This window comes from Melanerpes formicivorus, unplaced genomic scaffold (genome assembly GCF_026170545.1).
Source record: "Melanerpes formicivorus ecotype bairdi unplaced genomic scaffold, bMelFor1.0.p_v2 SCAF_4, whole genome shotgun sequence".
NCBI lineage: Eukaryota > Metazoa > Chordata > Aves > Piciformes > Picidae > Melanerpes > Melanerpes formicivorus.
The window spans coordinates 6,896,001-6,915,044 of record NW_027142356.1 but is presented as its reverse complement, the minus strand read 5'-3'; the positions used below and the strand labels follow the sequence as shown (position 1 = coordinate 6,915,044).

At 45.1% G+C, this 19,044-nt stretch overlaps 1 protein-coding gene and 2 long non-coding RNA genes across 10 annotated transcripts in view; 2 read left to right on the top strand and 1 right to left on the bottom strand.

Annotated features, from left to right (window-relative positions):
- The first annotated feature begins 620 nt into the window (after positions 1-620).
- On the top strand, positions 621-3,953 carry LOC137440576 (uncharacterized). The gene is made up of 3 exons (XR_010987186.1): positions 621-805; positions 2,566-2,717; positions 3,820-3,953. It is a non-coding gene; the product is annotated as an uncharacterized lncRNA (long non-coding RNA).
- Positions 2,664-19,044, bottom strand: part of BANK1 (B cell scaffold protein with ankyrin repeats 1) — a 177,887-nt gene continuing 161,506 nt past the window's right edge. For 3 of the 5 annotated variants that reach the window (XM_068136822.1, XM_068136824.1, XM_068136826.1), the window contains 4 exons: positions 15,668-15,736; positions 14,283-14,449; positions 4,387-4,438; positions 2,664-3,971 (listed from right to left, as the gene is read on the bottom strand). In XM_068136822.1, the coding sequence (XP_067992923.1) occupies positions 3,739-3,971; positions 4,387-4,438; positions 14,283-14,449; positions 15,668-15,736 (521 nt within the window). In that variant the 3' untranslated portion in view covers positions 2,664-3,738. Of the gene's footprint in view, positions 3,972-4,386; positions 4,439-7,260; positions 7,299-10,161; positions 10,233-11,746; positions 11,811-14,282; positions 14,450-15,667; positions 15,737-19,044 lie in introns of those variants that run through there. The other 2 variants (XR_010987181.1, XM_068136825.1) reach the window with 2 other exon arrangements.
- Positions 4,155-18,769, top strand: LOC137440575 (uncharacterized). Of its 4 annotated transcripts, XR_010987183.1 has the most exons (6): positions 4,155-4,509; positions 4,601-4,978; positions 5,737-5,940; positions 6,428-6,531; positions 8,023-8,386; positions 18,472-18,769. It is a non-coding gene; the product is annotated as an uncharacterized lncRNA (long non-coding RNA). The 4 variants fall into 4 exon arrangements; XR_010987184.1 differs by having other exon boundaries at positions 4,155-4,978; positions 8,058-8,386; XR_010987182.1 differs by having other exon boundaries at positions 4,155-4,978.

Here is a 19,044-nt window from a genome sequence, read left to right as displayed (position 1 = left end):
CTGCCGTTACCCTGTTTGTTTGGTGGTTTAACTTCCTTCAAATGGGGATTCCCTGGTTGCATTCCTAGCTGGAACTGGTGCTGTGCTTGGCTGCTGCTGAAGCCTGTTCCCCTCCTGCTGTCCTTGCTGTGCCTGGAGCCATGCTTGAGTGAAGCAGCAGAAGCAGAGCACAGGAGCTGCTTTTTTGTGGGTAATCCCTGGTCTGGAAGTTGTGGATTATCACACAGTGTGTTCCAGAGGCAAATACTTGTACAGATAGAACCAGAGCACACCTTGTCTTGTTTCCTGAGGGGAACTACAGCCTGTGTTCGGCACTGGTGCTGTTGTTCACAGGATGTTAGGGGTTGGAAGGGACCTCTGGAGATCATTGAGTCCAACACCCCTGCCAGAGCAGAACCTGAGATTCTAGCACAGGTCACGCAGGAACTCATCCAGACAGGGCTTGAAAGTCTCCAGAGAAGGGAACTCCACAATGTCTCTGGGGAGCCTGTTCCAGTGCTCTGTGACCCTTACAGTAAAGAAGCTCTTCCCATGTTGAGGTGGAACTTGTTGCTCTCTTTCTTCTCCCTAGGAAAGGCACAGCATTTCCTTGGTGTAACTTTCTGTGCTATCATTTTGCAAAGTTCCTTACCACTGACCTCTCTTCTGTGTTTCACAGGGGCAAAGGAGCCACGGGGCCACTGTCTTCCCTGGCAGCACGGAGAGCGCCTGGATCCTGTCTAGAAGATCTGTGAGGACAGACACCTGTGCCCAAGAAAGACCTCTTCACCTCCTCTGCTGCAGAAGCAAGCAACAAACACCACAGGTACCTGTGTCTTTTCTGAAGAAAATTCTCACATGCATTTCACTTTTCCATCTGTATGGCAGCTCCTCAGCAGTGCTTGTCAGGGCATATACTGACCAGATAAGTATAGAAATAAATGTTGGGGGTTTTAGGTCAGGGAGGGGGACTTCTTAAGGGAAAAAACCAGCTTGTGCACATTTAGATTTCCAAGTAACTCTTCACACTCCATTTCCATGCGGCCAGTTCACAGGATCACAGGCTGTTAGGGTTGGAAGGGACCTCAGGAGATCTACAAGTCCTGTGCTGTAGTTGACATCCATTGCCCCTTGTTCTGTCACAGGGCACAAATGAGCAGAGGCTGTCCCACCCAGCCCTCAGATATTTATTAGATCCCCCCTCAGTCTTCTCTCCAGACTAAACAACCCCAGATATCTCAGCCTCTCCTCATAAGGCAGTGCTCCAGTCCCTTCATCATCCTTGTTGCTCCCTGTTGGACACTCTCCAGTAGATCCCTGTCCCTCCTGGACTGGGGAGCCCAGAACTGGATGCAGTATTCTAGGTGAGGTCTCAAAGCATCACAGCTCTTCTCCTGTTAAGCCTGGCAATCTCATGTGCGTCAGTTCATGGACATGACTGTATTTCCAGATCTGAGGCATCATAGGTTTCATGGCTTTTGCTGTGGTTCATCATTGGTTCTACACATTGGCCACAGCAACCCCATGCAGTGCTACAGGCTGGGGTCAGAGTGGCTGGAGAGCAGCCAGGCAGAAAGGGACCTGGGGGTACTGGTTGACAGCTGGCTGAACATGAGCCAGCAGTGTGCCCAGGTGGCCAAGAAGGCCAATGGCATCCTGGCCTTTCAGGAACAGTGTGGCCAGCAGGAGGTCATTCTGCATCTGAACTCAGCACTGGTTAGGTCACACCCTGACTACTGTGTCCAGGTCTGGGCACAGTTTAGGAAAGATGTTGACTTCCTGGAATGTGTCCTGAGAAGGGCAAAAAAGCTGGGGAGGGGTTTGGAACACAAGCCTTATGAGGAGAAGCTGAGGGAGCTGGGGTTGCTTAGCCTGGAGAAGAGGAGGCTCAGGGGAGACCTTCTTGCTGTTTACAACTACCTGAAGGGAGGTTGTAGCCAGGTTGGGGTTGGTCTCTTCTCCCAGGCAACCAGAACAAGAGGATGCAGTCTCAAGCTGCACCAAGGGAGGTTTAGGCTGGATGGTAGGAATTCATTCCTCACTGAAAGAGTGAGTTCCATTGGAATGGGTTGCCCAGGGAGGTGGTGGAGTCACTGTCACTGGAGGTGTTTAAGATGGGGTGCTTGGTGCCATGGTTTAGTTGATTAGATGGTGTTGGATGATAGGTTGGACTCAATGATATCAAAGGTCTTTTCCAACCTGGTTAATTCTGTTCTATTCAAATAGCTCAGGAGGAGAAGCCTTTGTACAGAATACTAAGCTCTGCTACCACATTAATACAGCAGTCACTGAATGTCTAGGGCTTCAGAGCAGTATCTGTGGGAGTGTCCCTAACAGAAATGGGTGTTTCCTCTAGAGAGCAGATAATCTGAAAATGTTTAATCAGCCCATTTAAAACTGAAGGTTATTAGCTGGAAGCTGTGTGTGAGAGACAAACTTGCAAGAGGCTGTCCTTGTTGGAAAAACCCCAACCTTGGTTTTTTGGCTTATTTTCATTTGTAACAGTTCATATTGGAAAAATGGTAGGAGCCTCAAGGCTCCTAAGCCTGAATATCAAATCCACTCTTCCATCCTTCCCTTCCCAAGGCGAGTGTCAGATGAACACGCAGTGAAGGAGCATGGTTCACCTCTACTCTGTTTCTGCTGACCGAAGTTTAAATGCAAACATCTCATGGCGTACTGCAGAGCAGAGATTCATCAGTTCTGAGGGCCATGAACAATTCAGGTTCCTCAAAGAGGTTAGTAAAGGTTGAGATCTCTGTGGAGGTTGTTCTGACTTGCAGCTTGTTTACCTACTTTTTAAGGACTGTGTAAAGCTGTAAGAACCAGGGTGGGGAAAGCTTGCTTACAGTCTGACTTATCTGAACGTTACAGCATTCTCTGAAACCCTCAGCAGGTTGCACAAGAGATTTGTTCTTTTTCTTTTTTAATTTTTTTGCATATGAACAGGGTGAGGCTTTTGGCATCCTCCTGCATCCCCACCTGCTCAATGAAATCCTGGAGGCTGTGACGGTGGCAGTGCAGACCGTTCTACCTATCGACCACATTAATTTATTTTCAGGGTGTCAGGTAGTGAGAGGACTAGAGGGAATGGAGCAAAACTAGGAGGGGGTAGATTCAGACTGGATATTAGGAAGAAGTTCTTCCCCATGAGGGTGGTGAGACACTGGAACAAGTTGCCCAGGGAGGTGGTAGAAGCCTCATCCCTGGAGGTTTTTAAGGCCAGGCTGGATGTGGCTCTGAACAACCTGCTGTAGTGAGAGGTGTCCCTGCCCATGGCAGCAGGGTTGGAACTAGATGATCCCTGAGGTCCCTTCCAGCCCTGACAATTGATTTCTTCACTTTGCTGTGTAAATGCAGTAGTGATTCTCTTGGTTTTGGTGTGGGTATCACTTACCTTAGGCAACTTAAGTAAAACACAAAGTCCTTGTAAACCAAATTCTTGGAATGACTTTAATGCATTAGTAGATAATTGGTACTGATTGATTGGTACAGTTTGACTTTAGAAAGAAAGTAGTGATGGAGTACAATTGTTATCCTTAGGAAAGACAAATTTATATATGAAGTTTATACAGAAATGTCTTTTAGCAAGCAGCAGAAAGTAAATTTCATGCATTACAGCTTCATCATCTTCCTCTCTTGCTCATTCAAACAACTATCAAGCATTACAGAAAAACAGAAATGATTTAAAAAAGCAGTAAGTTGTTAGAAAATAATTAACCAGATCAGCCCATGTATCTTTGTGAAAATCCTAAGCTGTCATCTTGAAAAACACAAGGGCAATGAAAAAAAATGAAATTCAATGCTGATTTTATAAGGAGTGTTGTTAATTTGCTTTAGTGATACTGGACGACTTCTGGAGCTGGCCCCACAGAGAGATTCCACCACCCCAGAAGTGCAACGATGACCACGCAGCGCCGGAAGGATGCAGTCTGGAGGAGTGAGGGATGCCAAGCAGAAGAAGCTGATGTACAGCTGGCAGAAGAATTGCACTGTAAGAAATAATGGGAAATGCCTGTTAGTGGATAGACTGCTTATGTTTGTTTAGAATCAGATCAAACACTGAATTTGTGGAAATGAGTAGGAGAGAATCCAAAACACAGTCTGCTCCTTCAGCTTCACCAGCTGGATCTCAGCTCACTTACTCTCCTCCTCCCCACTTGCATAAGGGAAGTGTGATCAGCTAGGGGTAGGCATGAGCAAGAGTTAGGAACTATGCACTGCAGTTGGAGCTCAGTGTATGGAGAGTCAGAGTATTAGCAATAGAAATGTAGGGTTTTTTATCTGCTAGTTTTGGTAATAATCAAACCACTCAGAAGTTTCCTTGCAACTAGTCATTTAAAAAAAATAGATGTTTCTCTTTAGAGATACTGGTTTCAGGCTGTGGATTATTTTCTTTTTACTTACAGGAAAGGTCTTGTCCTCCTGAGTGGTATAGACAGTATGGTTGGGCACAGCACTGAAAGTAAAAAAAACAAAAGAACTTCATTATTTGGGCTCCTGCCCAAAGCATACACTTCAGACACGCAGGTAGTTTCTCAGAGGATCTTACAATTTCCCCTTCAATGCATGCTTTCCAGGACATGCCAGTAAATGAACATTTCCTTTCCAACTCTCACAGGAAAATAATATCATCTTTTTGAAGTTGGTGTGAAAGAGAAGGACAAACCCAACCCCTCCAAATGACCAACCTTCCCCCAATCAGTCTTGCCAAGGCCATTCTGCTGTAGTACAGCTACAGCGGATTCAAAGCATGGTTTGGATTGGAAGGGAGCTTAAAGCTCATCCAGTTCCAACCCTCCTGCCATGGGCAGGGACACCTCCCACTATTCCAGACTGCTCAAGGCCCCTCCAACCTAGCCTTGAACACCTCCAGGGAAGGGGCATCCACAACTTCCCTGTGCAACCTGTTCCAGTGTTTCACCATCCTCACTGTGAAGAATGTCTTCCTCATCTCCATCTTAAACCTGCCCTCCTCAAGAATGGTTTGTGTCTCTAGGTAAGTGCTCTGTTTTTAAACACTGGGATGTTTGGTGCTGTGGTATTATAAAGGCCTCTGAACCAACCTGGAGACAGAACAGAAAGCAAGCTGTGGAGAGGCCTTACTTTGCAGAAGAGGAAAGCCCTGGAGTCTGGTGATGGATAATTGACAAACAGAATTGAATGAGCTGTACTCAGCACTGGTTAGGCCACACCTGGAGTCCTGTGTCCAGTTCTGGGCCCCTCAGTTTTATTAAAGATATTGAGATGCTTGAATGTGTCCTGAGAAGGGCAAGAATGCTGGTGAGGGGTTTGGAGCTCAGGCCCTGTGAGGAGAGGTTGAGGGAGCTGGGACTGTTTAGCCTGGAGAAGAGGAGGCTCAGGGGAGACCTTATTGCTCTCTCTAACTACCTGAAGGGAAGTTGTAGGCAGGTGGGTGTTGGTCTTTCTCCCAGGTAACCAGCACCAGAACAAGAGGACACAGTCTCAAGCTGCACCAGGGGAGGTTTAGGCTGGAGGTTAGGAAGAAATTCCTCACTAAAAGAGTGAGTGGCCATTGGAATGGACTGCCCAGGGAGGTGGTGGAGTCACTGTTCCTGGAAATCTTTAAAATAAGACTGGGTGAGGCACTTGTTGCCATGATTTAGTTGATTAGATGGTGTTGGGTGATAAGTTGGACTTGATCTCAAAGGTCTTTTCCCACCTGGTTAACTCTGTGAGCTGGATAAATTGTTTTGCAGGTTCTCCCACATCTAATTTGCCTTCGCTCTCCCACAGAACAATTGACAGAGATCACCTGTTCTGATCTCAGGGGCAATCTCCCCCCACCCCTACATGATTCATCTTACTTCAGCAATCTGCAATGCAGCTTCAGAGCTTTCAGCATTCAGAGCTCTTTCACCCCTCACTGTAGGTGACTTCTCAGCTCCACTCAAGGGAACAGCTCTGTTAGGAGTCGAGCAGCCTCTTGAAGGAGAAATTGTAAGTTTTCATTTTCAGATCATGCCATAAAACTATTTTTTTGGGTCTTATGTGAACTTTGGGAGAGGAGATAGATCTGAACAAATGATTTAGAGAATAAGCAGCAACAGAAGAGGTACCTACTCTTCTGTGGTGTGTGCATTCTGCTTCAGTAAGCAGGGCAGCTGGCTCCAGAAATGAGGCATGGAAACAGTTCTCATGAGCAACTGCTCTCTCCTTTACATGAGAGGAGGGTGGCAGAAAAAGCCTCAATGAAGATCAATTTTCAGTGCCACAAGAGCAATGCTTCCCTAATGTAATTTGTCATTCCTCCCCCTTGGGAAAGGCAAAGTAACTTAGGTAACATAGCCTTTGAAATTACATTTGTCTTCAGGAAGAAACGGTATCATCTTGTTACTGTGAACAAACATTTAATCCCTTATATAACACAAACCCACAAACACTACCTCCTGTCTAAAATGGTAAACTTGAATTTTGGATTTTTCAGGTCCTAAACTCATCTGAAGGAAAGGGAACCAAGGGAAATCTAGCTCTGATTTCTGAAGCTGTTTGCCACAACCTATCACTGCAGAGATCAATGAACTGAAGAAGGTCAGTGCCTAAGAGAGGAACCAAGGGTTGGGGAACTTGTTAAAGACCTCAGGGAAATCTGAGCTCAGTTCCTGGCAAGTTTGTTCTCAACACAGGTTGAACTGAACTGATTAAAAACTTCACAAAAGACAACCACCCAACGTGGAAGCAACACAGGTAGCCAATAGTAATTAAAACCTCCAACTATTAAAGATCTCATTAGATGCCCAAACCCAAGACACTCACAATCACTAACACAAACGTGAGACAATTCTGCAGTGGAGATGGTGTCCTCACCAGCAAGCTCTCCAGCACTGCAGTGGCCATTGGTCTCTTTGTTAGGCATCACTTCTGGATGCATCCTTGCACCTCTCTGTTGCTAGTCACTGTGTGTGCAGTCAGTATTTAGGCCTGCACTCCAACACAGCCTTTAGCTGCACAAGCTCAATTAGTTGCAGCAACTAATGGGAATGCTCTTCAGCTGAACCCACAAGTCAGCTGAGTGTCTAACTGCTTGCAGATCTGCCCTGCAGAAGCAAGAACAGAATCAAAAAAGAACAGAATCAAAAAAGAAGTTCTGGTATAGACCAGAATGTGTGCTGACTGTGGTTTATCTTGTGAAATCAGACCTCTGAGATGCACTTCTATTCTACTGTTACACAAGTGCACTCTGATGGAAAGTGCTTCCACAAGCCGTAGTTTCCATGGCAAATAATGTTTCTCTGTGTGTGTTCATATCCATGCTCTTACCTCTGTTAATTAGGCATCTGTTCCTTGTCTGTTGGGTTCTTAGTTGGAGCATAAAAAGAAGTAAATGCAATTAATAAACAGTGATGTTTATCAATGATAAATTAGGCTAGTGCAGAGAACAGCTTTCAAAGTTGAATAATTGCCAAAATGCATACCTGGGATGAGTCACTTTTTACATCTTTTACTTCAGATATGAATACCACACAAGTCCCTGGGAGCAGAGGAGCAAGAGATGCCCACAGAGATAGGCAGGTGTGGGGGAGAATGGCATGAGGTGTACAAATCTTACTCCCACTAGCATAGCTGATCTGAACTGGTGACAAGGTTGGGGGGTACATGGACGTTCACTTGTCTTTGAACTACTCAGTCACCATGAACACCCAACATGGTGACACTTGGGTAAGAAACTGATTTTTGGTTTTTTTTCTTTCTTGATTTTAAATGTGCACATCACGTGAGGCTACAATACTTAGGACAGTGGAGGCCAGACTCTAGATGTAGCTTCCAATGGACACTATTGTAAACTACCACCAAGTGAATATTTGCAAGACCAGAGATCCTGATTGCAATGCATACTGTTGGTAGTAGTAAGGAGAGAGTCTTTTCTGTGTCTTCCTCTCTGCACACATACTAAGGCTTGTGTGTGCTTATTGCAACTTTGCTAAGTGGGTTGAGTAAAGGTGTTTGTGTCCTCATGGATCCTAATGTCAATATTAGAGTTTGTTCATCTTCCTATTAACCAATTTCCATTGTCTCTGACAGGTCAATGTGCTCAAAATCAAGTGCTGATGTTTTAGTTTTCAGGGAGCTCAGATGCTACCTGCACTCTGGAGTCGCATCAACTGATGAATAAGCAATTGATGAGCAATTGGACTGAAAACAAGATGCTGAGGAAGGCAGGCAAGACATTTGGGAAAGTGAACATAGTCAATAAGCTGCCAGTGTGTGAAAGGTGCTGAGGAAGAGATTTGGTCTTTGGCAGCTGGTTGTGCAAACTTAATTAAACCAGACCTGCTGTACTGTCAGAGGCATCTACAAATCTGGAAATCAGAATTTGGAAGATGATGTGGAGGATGCTGCTGTAGCAGTGGATGACCTGGCTGCTTAGAGGGCCTTACAGTAGCAGGTCAGTACAAAACAGTCTAGAGCAGCTGATAGTAAAGCTGTCCTCCCTGGATATGAAGGCCCCTTTACTGACATAAACAGCCAAGCAATAAATGGTTTCAGTTGAGCTCCCTGTGGAAAAAGCTTTTCACCTTTCCACAATGTTCCTCTTACCTTGCCAAGGTTCCCAAGAGTGGAACAGATGCAAAGACTGAATTGCTTATTTCCCCTACAGGTGCATTTGCCACTGGAAGAGCACTAAGCATCTGATATGTCTCTCAAGACTTACCTTCATTTAAAATTGTTACATTAGTTGCTGGCATTGAAATAATAATAACAATAATAGTACAAAGCTGAACTTAACATTTGCTTAATGCTTTACTGGTCTTCTGAAGTCCATCTGAGTTACTGCTTGTCTTCTGAAGCCTCTATCTTGCTGCCTAGGCAACAATGAAGCAGTGACACTACTCACTGCTGCTACTACTACTCTGTTCTTGCTATACTATGCCAAGAGTGGAAACAGAGTATCAGTCATTCCTGGTTTTGATGAGGCTGTATCCCTAAAAACTAAGTTCAAGGGCATACAGAGATTAGCTATGAGGGGATAACTGCAAGCAATTCAAACCATCTAATGTGGTTTCTGCACTCTTTCACTTAGCTCTGATGCTGGATGACTAAGCCTGTGGGATGTGGCACAGAAGGTGCTGTAAGGCAAATGCATTAGAAGGCAGATGTTTAAATGCCAGTTTCAGGAACAGCCAAATGAGATTTACACAGGTAGCTCACATGTCCAAAGATGTAGACAGGCATCATATAGGCTATCCAGCATGCATCTACCTCACCATGGGTGCAATCTGGCTGTCCCAGTTTGGTAATGTCTCCCAGGGGACATTGCTCACTGAGGACTTTTAATGCCAAGACATACCTCATGAGATCAGCTGTTTCAATTCTGTCATTCCCTCTCTGTCTTCCTTGCCTCCTGCTCTAGTACTGCATCATTGGCAAGGTGGCTCTCCAAAATGTGGATGAGCCTGGCTTACAGATGAAATATTCTGTAGCCAGTAGGCTACTTCTCTATCACTAGGTGCCCAGGAAAGCCTCAAATACCTTAAAAAAAAATTGGGGCCACTCACATTTCAAATTGGAGCTTCTTGTCCCCAAATCATTTATGCATTTCCATTAAATTTTATTGAAGGTATTTTTTTTTTTTTGTTCTGATGGCTTGGAAAGAAGATAGTATCACTGTTGATGAGCAAGACCACATACTTACTGCAGAGTAATGAGAGAAACCATTCTCTCTGCCTGTACTTCCTGCAAATGGACATTATACCTGCTGCTTAAAATAGTTTTCCAGACCTATTTCGCTCCAAGAGTGACAAAGTTTTGCTTTGCAGTTGTTTGTTTGTTTTTTTCCAGTTCTATATTAAACTGTTGCAAAATGAGATGTGAACTTTCAGATAGCATCAAATGTTATAATGGAAGACTGAAGCAAGTACCACTCTCATTAATAATCTTAATTACGGTGGAAGCAAGATCAAATTATCAAGAAAGGAAAAATTAGACTCCATACTAATTTATAGGAGATATTTTCTTTTCTCATTAAAATAAAATCACATTCCTTTTCTAAGAGGCTTCTGAGCTGACCTCTCTAAATCCTTAATCAAGTCTTCCAAAATTGCCTGTGAAAATGACTAGCCAAAGCCTGCTTTCAAACAGGGAGGCCCATGTTTGCAAAGGTCCAGGGGGAGAGCCCCTATACAAATGTCCAAACTGGGACTCCTGACAATCCATACTTACAGCTTTATGAAAGGGCATGTGGAACAGAAAGTCTCAAAAAGGAATGCTCTCTGCTCTGCTTTCCACAGGAGCTGCAGAAGAGAACAGAACGTGACTGTTACTGTTCTTTCAGGCACTTCATTTATGTCTGGACTTAGCTACTGGTCTTCTGAGATCCTTCTTGCCTCTTGCTTACCAATATGCCTCCAGCTGTAGCAGGAGTTCCACCTTTTAGAAATTCCTATTTCCAAGAATTTAAACCTCTGATAATAAAGGGCACTGCTGGGCAAGATGGGGGCCTCCATAATGGTTCTTCCCACTGCAGTGCATAGCTGCTGCTTTCTATGTATCACAGGATAGCATGCAGAGAGGTTAAGATCAGAAGGGAATACAGCAATTGGTATTCAAGCTCCTGGGCAATCTCACAACATACACAGTTCTGCTGCTGATAAAACATTTCTGCTGCTATGAGTCAATAACTGAGCTCTGGAGGGAGAGAAGACAGGACTGATGTGGCCTTATATGAAAACCCTATGGACAAATACTTCCCAAGAATCAGCCTCAGATCATCTTGAGCTGTCACTTGCCTTATAGAAAACAGACTGCAGGAACAAATACTTGGTTCCCTGCTCAGTGCTGCACCCCTGCCAACCATGCAGGATATTTCATCTGAAATAGAGAGGGTCTAGACAGCAGCTCTGCCATTGGGCCAGCAAGATTTCCCCTCCATACCCGATCTCACAAGTCCAGGTGGACACAATTGTCTAACAGAATAATGAAAGCAGTACTGGAGATTGATTCGGCCAGGCTCTGACCAACCTGATCTAGTTAAAGAGGTACCTGCTCACCACAGGGGGGCACTGGACTAGATGACCTTTACAAGTCCCTCCCAACCAAAAGCATTCTAGGAATTTATAATTCTGTGATTATTTCTCTTTCATTTACTAGCACCTGATGCACTCAGGTGCTGATTTTTAAATAGCAATAAACAAATTAGAGTAAGTTTCCCTTCCACAAACACAGCCTGGAGTTTACAGAAATCACAGGCCTGAAGTCAATAGCATCTAACAATAACAACAGGAGAGAATAATTTGCAGGAAATGCAGGTGAGTTACACTGCTGCAGATGCCATTCACTCACAAAGGGGAAAAAAAGCATCTTAAATGACCAGTAGTACAGCTTTCATTAATGATTCTCACCACTGAACTGCTGTAGCAGTGGCAAGTTCATTGAGAATTGGTAAGTGCAAATTGATAGCTGATTTACAAATAAAGTATGGACATCATCACCTAAGTTGTTCTACAGAAATATCTACCCTAATTGTGATGAAGCAGTAGGAAACAGGCTACAGAAAACCTGAGCCACGAGGATTTGAGGAATTTTCTGCCCCATTAACTCTCTGTGAGCTCACCTTTGGGATGAAAGCTTGACCCTGCTGAAGGCTTGGTTACACTAAAATAACTTAAATGTGGTCAGATAGAGGAAAATGCTCATTACAAATTCAGTGCCTGAGCCAAAAGTCTGCTTATGCTTCAGAGCAGACCTCTGCAGTGTGCTTAGACTTCAAGGCTTTGGTGTTCTGAAAGGCAGAGCAAGTGCAACTCACCATTTAGATTCTCCTTTTCTAGTCTGTTTCCAGCAGAGGTGTCTCTAAGGTGGTGCACTTTTCCCTTTAAATAAAACACAAGCATAAAGCCAGCAGCAGCAATCAGCAAAGGAGCTTTACTGTAGAAATAATGAGGCAGCATAAAAACTGGATTCTTTAGCATTCTGAACACTGAGCTTCTCTCCAGGAAAATAATTAAAAACCTGAAAATTGTCTGGGATACACTCTAAGTAGGTGCTGATATGATCATTTATACCTTTGAGTCTTAGGCAGTTTCTTCCCATCAGTAAGTTACACTGATTAGAGTACAGAGGCTTGGGGGTTATTTTTGCCTATGGACAAGTGATTTTTTTCCCTTCACCAATCCCAGTGAAGACCAGACAGCTGCAGCGATAGCTTGTAAATTCATGCAGTCACAGGATGGTTTGGGTTGGGAGGCACCTTGAAGGTCATCTGGTTCCAATCCCCCTGGCATTCACAGGGACACCCTCAAGGCCTCATCCAACCTGGCCTTGAACACTTCCAGGGAGGGGTTGCCCACAATCTCCCTGGGTGCCTCCTAAGGAATTACATTGGTGACTGGTCACGAGCTTGATGTGACCCCACTTACTGTAGCGCTTTGAGCCTAGCCTGTCAGCCAGTGAATTGCTCACTTGTCTAGCAGTGTGCTGGCCCATGGCAGGGGGGTTGGAACCAGATGATCCTTGTGGTCCCTTCCAACCCTGACTGATACTATGATACTATGCTTTCTCCAGAAGGGCACTGAGAGAGACAGCATCAAAAGCTTTGCTAAAATCCCAAACCACCAGATCTACTGGCTTCCCTTCATCAGCCAGATGGTTGTCCTTGTCACAAAAGGAAATGAAGTTGGTCAAGAAGGACTTTCCCTTCATCATGTTCATACTGTGGGACAAAAATCAAAGGAAAGTCACACATGCAATGCAGCCCTCACTATTTCTTCAGTAAGTGAAAACACAAAGAACATTTAGTATCTCCTCACTGGCAGCATCTGCTAGCTCTCCCGCTCTGCAGAGCAGCACACTGCCTTTGGCTTCCCCCTCTCTGCTAACTGCACGTAAAGGACAGTAAGAAAATATTGTTGTTAATGCACAACCTCTGTAAAATTAGGGGATAAGCTCTTCCTCCAGCTGCCCAAAGTAATTAAAGAACCTCTCTGTGCCTTGCTCCTTAGATACTAGCTTTCATGCAGTTCTTTCAGTGACTCACTGTGTGGCCTCTGTAAATCCTGGGTTTGTGCACCTCAATTTACTGCATATACTGACTCTAAAGGAGCTGAAGACTGCTGCTATAATTGCAAGTTTCACTAAGTAGATTCAGCACTTTCAGCCAGGCACAAAGCCTGCTGCAAGTCAATACATATTAACAATGTAGGCTTGATAGAGTTAGTTTGTTAGCTGATGCTGTTCAATAGTGCATTCAGCTAGAGAAGGTTTGTGGTTTCATAAAAGATGCATAGACCTAAGCATCCCCTCACAGTTTAGAACAAAAGCCTTAAAAGATCATAGAATGGTCCAGGCCAGAAGGGTCAGCAGGGGCAGCCTCAGCTAGATCAGATTGCCCAGGGCCTTGTCAAGCCTCACCTTAAATACCTCCAGGGAAGAGGCCTCAACCACCTCCCTGGGCAACCTGTTCCACTAGCCTCACAGTAAAGAGTTTGTTCCTAACATGCAATCTAAATCTGCCCTTCTGTAGTTTGAAGCCATTGCCCCTTGTCCTGTCACTGCAGGCCTTTGTAAACAGTCTCTCCCCATCCTTCTTGTATGCCCCCTTTCAGGTACTGGAAGGCTGCTGTTAGATCTCCCTGGAGCCTCCTGTTCTCTGGGCTGGACAACCCCAGCTCCCTCAACCTGTTCTCATAGCAGAGGTGCTCCAAGCCCTGATCATTCTCATGGCCCTCCTCTGGACCCACTCCATCTGGTCCATGTCCTTCCTACACTGAGGGCTCCAGACCTGTACACAGTACTCCAGGTGAGGTCTCCCCAGATCAGAGCAAAGTGGAAGAATCACCCTGCTGGACCTGCTGGGCACACTTCATCGGATGCAGCCCAGGATGTGATTTGCCTTCTGGGCTGCAAGCTCACACTGTCTGCTCATGTCCAGCTTCTCATCCATCAGCACGCCCAAGTCCTTTTCCTCGGGGCTGCTTTCTATCACCTTATCCCCCAGCCTGTATTGACAGTGAGGATTGATCCAGCCCAGGTGCAGAAGCCTGTACTTGCTCTTACTGAACCTCATGAGGTTCACCAGATATTTAGCTCGTTTTTTCTAACCAACTGCAACAGCACCTGAAGTTAGGCAAAACAAATTGAAGAAACCTCTCGAGTAATCAAACAACAGTGCAAAGTGATATCGAGAAGATTCAGAACCATAAGCAGCAAGTTCCTGGGGAGCTGACAGGCATATAAATCATGACTCTTACTTCTTGAGCTCACACATAGAGCATAAAATACAAGAGTTTGTTTTTGGAGCCTCTGATCAAGGTTCCCATCAAGAAACATAAATTTCAGACTCGTACCTGTTGAGTGGTCTGTAGTCTCTGGTTTTCATTCTGCTGCTGTTTAAATCTGTCAAGGGCTTCATCCACAGGTATGTACCCCCTCTTCACCTGCTCAGCAGGCAGGCTGTGTTTCACAGTGCTATCAGTTACTGTGTCAGCATGGCCTCTCTGTGCTGCTGTAAAACCTAGACACAGAAAGGTAGAAACCCCATGATTAACCCATTTCATTCCTTTTTCTCTAGGATGCAAATGCTTTTTCCAACCAAGGCACCTAAGTGATTTTTACCAGCTGACATCAGTAAAAACACAACATCTTTAAGGATGGCTTCTCCCCTCTCTACTTTCTGGTTTGGGGTTTTGTTTCTTTTTTAGTGAGAAAAATGCAGCAAAGCAATGAGGACTCTCCCAGTACTTCTTGGCAGCAAAGCAGCATCTTGAAAATGTCCTTCCTTACTGGTGCTAACAGTAATATCCCTGTTACAAAGTCCTCCTCTGCAGGGCTGCCCTCAATCCATTAATTATGCAGCATTGGAAGGGACCTCAAGGACCATCTAGTTCCAATCCCCTTGCCATGGGAAGGGACACTTTCCACTAGATCAGGTTGCCCAGAACCTCATCCAGCCTGGCCTTTAAAAACTCCAGGGATGGGGCTTCCACCACCTCTTCACCACCCTTATGGTGAAGAACTTCTTTCTAACATCTAATCTAAATCTCCCCTCCTCTAGCTTGGATGCATTACCCCTAAAACTATCACTACCTGACATCCTAAAAAGTCCCTCACCAGCTTTCTTGTAGGCCTCTTTCAGATACTGGAAGGCCACAACAAGGTCTCCTCAGAGCCTTCTCTTCTCCAAGCTGAAAAACCCCAGCTCTCTCAGCCTGTCCTCATGGCAGGGGAGCTCCAGCCCTATGATCATTCTTGTAGCCCTTCTCTGGACATATTCCAGCAAGTCCAGATTCTTCCTGTAACAAGGGCTCCAGACATGGGCACAGTATTCCAGGTGGGGTCTCATGAGAGTGATGCAGAGGGGGAGAATCACCTCCCTCAACCTGCTGGCCACACTTCTCTTAATGCAGCCCAGGGTCTGGTTGGCTTTCTGGGCTGCAAGTGTACCTTGCACTTGGTCTCATTGAACCTCATGAGGTTCACACAGGCCCCTTCTCCATTTTAATCACAACAGAGAAAGGAAACCAAAAAGCCTAAAGTAATTCTGACTCCACAAACTCTCCCACAAGACTGTAACTTTAATTCTTCTTTCTTGAATCTGATCTCTTACATCATTAAGGCCATAAATCATCATGTGGGAAAACAGATGCTGAATCAGTCAAAATCGAGTCCCAGCGAATCTTTACGAGTTCTGAAAAGCATCAAGGCAGTTAAAGAGACAAATTGAATTCTGTACCTGGCTTCCTGGCACGGCAGTACATCCTGCTGTTGTCACTGGGCACTCCAGTGGCCTTTTGCTGAAACACTAAAACAGAATTAAGAATATAAGGAAGTTAGTGAAAAATGGCAGCAAAGCCCGTCACACATTCTGCATGAGGGAAGGAGGTTCATGAAAGGAAGCTGGAGAAAATGTCTTGTTCTAAGCCTAGGAGTGCTTCTCAACCCACTTTTCAGTCTAGTGTTAATTACTTGATAAATGGTTCTGCTGCCCAGAAGGGCAGGATTGCTGGTAGTACAGATATCATGACAAGAAGCTTTAGAGAAAATACAATAGGCTTAGCACAGTAACATGTTACTTGTCGAGGAAAAACCCGATAGATCTCTGTTCTTCACGTATCACAGGCACCTGCTGCAACCTGTTTCTCATTTTCTGGGGAAACCTAAAGCAGAAAAAACCCAGTAAGATTGGGTGAGAATAATGACACTGTTCAAGAAAGAGCAGATGTGTGTTTTTTCTGCTTTGTTCAAGCTCTAGGAACAGCAAAGCATGGTCGCTTACTCCACTAGCACAGCCACCTGTACAGCCAGCCTGGATACACCCTGAAATGCTGCAGTCCAGCTTTTGCTGGCAGCATACGTGCAACCCCCAGAGGGTGGGAAGTGCTTGGTGTCTGCCTTAGCTACTGCCATACAGGCTCTTCTTTAGTCTCAGTTCTGATTTTAGCCAAGCAAACTGATAATCCAGAAGAACTCCTTCCCATTAAGGAATCTTTCTGACATCACTGCAAGGCAGCAAACACACCGATGCAAAGGTGCAAATACTTGCTTGGAACCCAAGGCCCAATACAAGCAGCACAGATGGCACACTCTGCCTGGTAACCCTCAAGTCCTGGCAACCTACTCTTGCTGCCAGGGGAACCCAGTGAACCTTGCTTTGCTCCTTGTCTGCCTGCCTTGTATGATGCAACCACTTCTCTCAGGGAAACATGTCAAATGGATGCTGAAGATCGCTGTGATGCCTCAATGCGGCATGCACTACGCAGAGAGGTGAGGAAGGAGCAATTCCGAAGGGTGCATCCTCTACACTGCACAATAAGGTCTTCATGCTGCCACCTCAGCAGGCTTGTATGGAAGGCCGTGATGAGTGAAAACAGCTCAGGCCTTCATGTTCCTCAAATGCTCTCAGGCTATATGGGGAGAATAAAGTAATGCATTAGCACAATCACCTGAGGTTTTGCCCCTGGTTTCAGCCTAAGCCTGAGAGGTTTTACCTTCTGGAATACTCTTCTCTGTAATTCTTAAAGAATCCTGCTAAATATGGTTGCAGTATTTTCTTCTCTATGTGAAACAGCACTCTCTTTTTAAAGAGGAAATTAACCAGAGTCACAGAAACATTCAGGTTGGAAAAGACCCTCAGGATCACCAAGTCCAACCCAGAACCCTGCTCTACAAGGTTCATCCCTAAACCATATCCCCAAGCACCACATCCAAACCACCTTTAAAGACATCCAGGGTTAGTGACTCAACCACCTCCTTGGGCAGCACATTCCAATTCCGGGCCACTCTTTCTGGGGAAAATTGTTCCTGATGTCCAGCCTAAACCTACCCAGTCACAGCTTGAAGCCATTGCCTCTTGTTCTGTCACTGATTACCTGTGAGAAGTGACCACCACCAACCTTTCTACGGGACCCTTTCAGGCAGTTGTAAGGAGCCATGAGGTCTCCCCTCAGCCTCCTCGTTTTCAAACTAGACTAAACTAAACAGAACACAGAGGTAATGTGGGCAGCCTGAGCTTCCCTGCATAAGGATGAGAAGAGATATACTAAACAGTGTCCCTGATTGGAAAGCACTTTAATTGATAGGCTTTGAGATTTCTGCTGAGTTTTGCAGTGCTGGAGCAATCAGAAATGGAATTGCTCCTCCAGTTCAATTTAAAATTGTTAGAGCCACTTTGCATGCCACATCTTGCTGGAGTGATTTTAGCTGGCAGCAAATACTCAGTGTGGCTGAAGCCAATGAAAACAAATCCCTGTTTCTGGAATGCCTGGAAAGATGTCTGCATGCACCACTGTACCACTGCCATCACTTTAGGGAAGACTCCAGCAATTTGCTCCTTCATTCCTGCATTCAAATTTCCTATAAGCTGCTCTAACACAGCAGCGGAATGAAAGAAGCAGGTAATCTTGCACAGGGATATATTCCATTATTACTTATGGAAGAGAAAGTGAATGTTCCTTCAGTATTCACACAACAGGGTTTTTAAAACGTCAGAATCACAGAATCAATAAGGTTGGAAGAGACCTGAGAGATCATCAAGTCCAACCTATCACCCAACACCTCATGACAACTAAACCATGGCTTCAAGTGCCACGTCCAAGCCTTTTTGAACACTTCCAGGGATGGTGACTCCACCACCTCCCTGGGCAGCACATTCCAATGGCCAATAACTCTTTCTGTGAAGAACTTTCTCCTCACCTCGAGCCGAGAAAAGCCACAGTGCTTCAGCTGAGGAAGGTCCCAGAGCCTCTCTGACAGAGATAATCCTATTCAAAAGTTGCAGTACTTCCATGATGCTTTTTTACTGCATGTGCTCCCTTCAGTACCATCTGTATGATCAGGAAGAGAGTCCTTTGGAATTTTTAATCACATTGTGAGTTTCTGAAGTGCCTGTAGATGCTTGTAGGAGAAAATCTACAAATTATATGTCCCAACTTGATACATGCTGTATAATTTTTGCCCATGACATATCTCTTCTCAGTTTCTCAGAATTAAAGGAGGCTGTATGAACTAATAAATAACTCCATTCTTTCCTCCCTTCAGTTGCAACAGGACACAGAATCACAGAATTAACCAGGTTGGAAAAGACCTCAGAGATCATCAAGTCCAACCTATCACCCAACACCATCTAATCAGCTAAACCATGGCACCAAGTGCTTCATCCAGTCTGTTTTTAAACACTTCCAGTGACTCCATCAGCTCCCTGGGCAGCACATCCCAATGGCCAATCTCTCTGTGAAGAATTTCTTCCTAACATCCAGCCTGAAGCTCCCCTGGTGCAGCTTGACACTGTGTCCTCTTGTTCTGTTGCTGGTTGCCTGGGAGAAGGGATCAACCCCCACCTGCCTACCACCTCCTTTCAGGTAGTTGTAGAGAGCAATAAGGTCTCCCCTGAGCCTCCTCTTCTCCAGGCTAAGCAACCCCAGCTCCCTTGGCCTCTCCTCATAGGGCTTGTGCGCGAGACCCCTCCCCAGCTTTGTTGCCCTTCTCTGGAGACATTTGAATATCTCAACATCTTTCTTAAGAAGTTCTTTCCATGTCTGGAATAAATTTTTATGTCTTAGATGGCAAGATCAATTTTTAGGAGTGCAATGTAACCGCATTATTTCTCCAGAA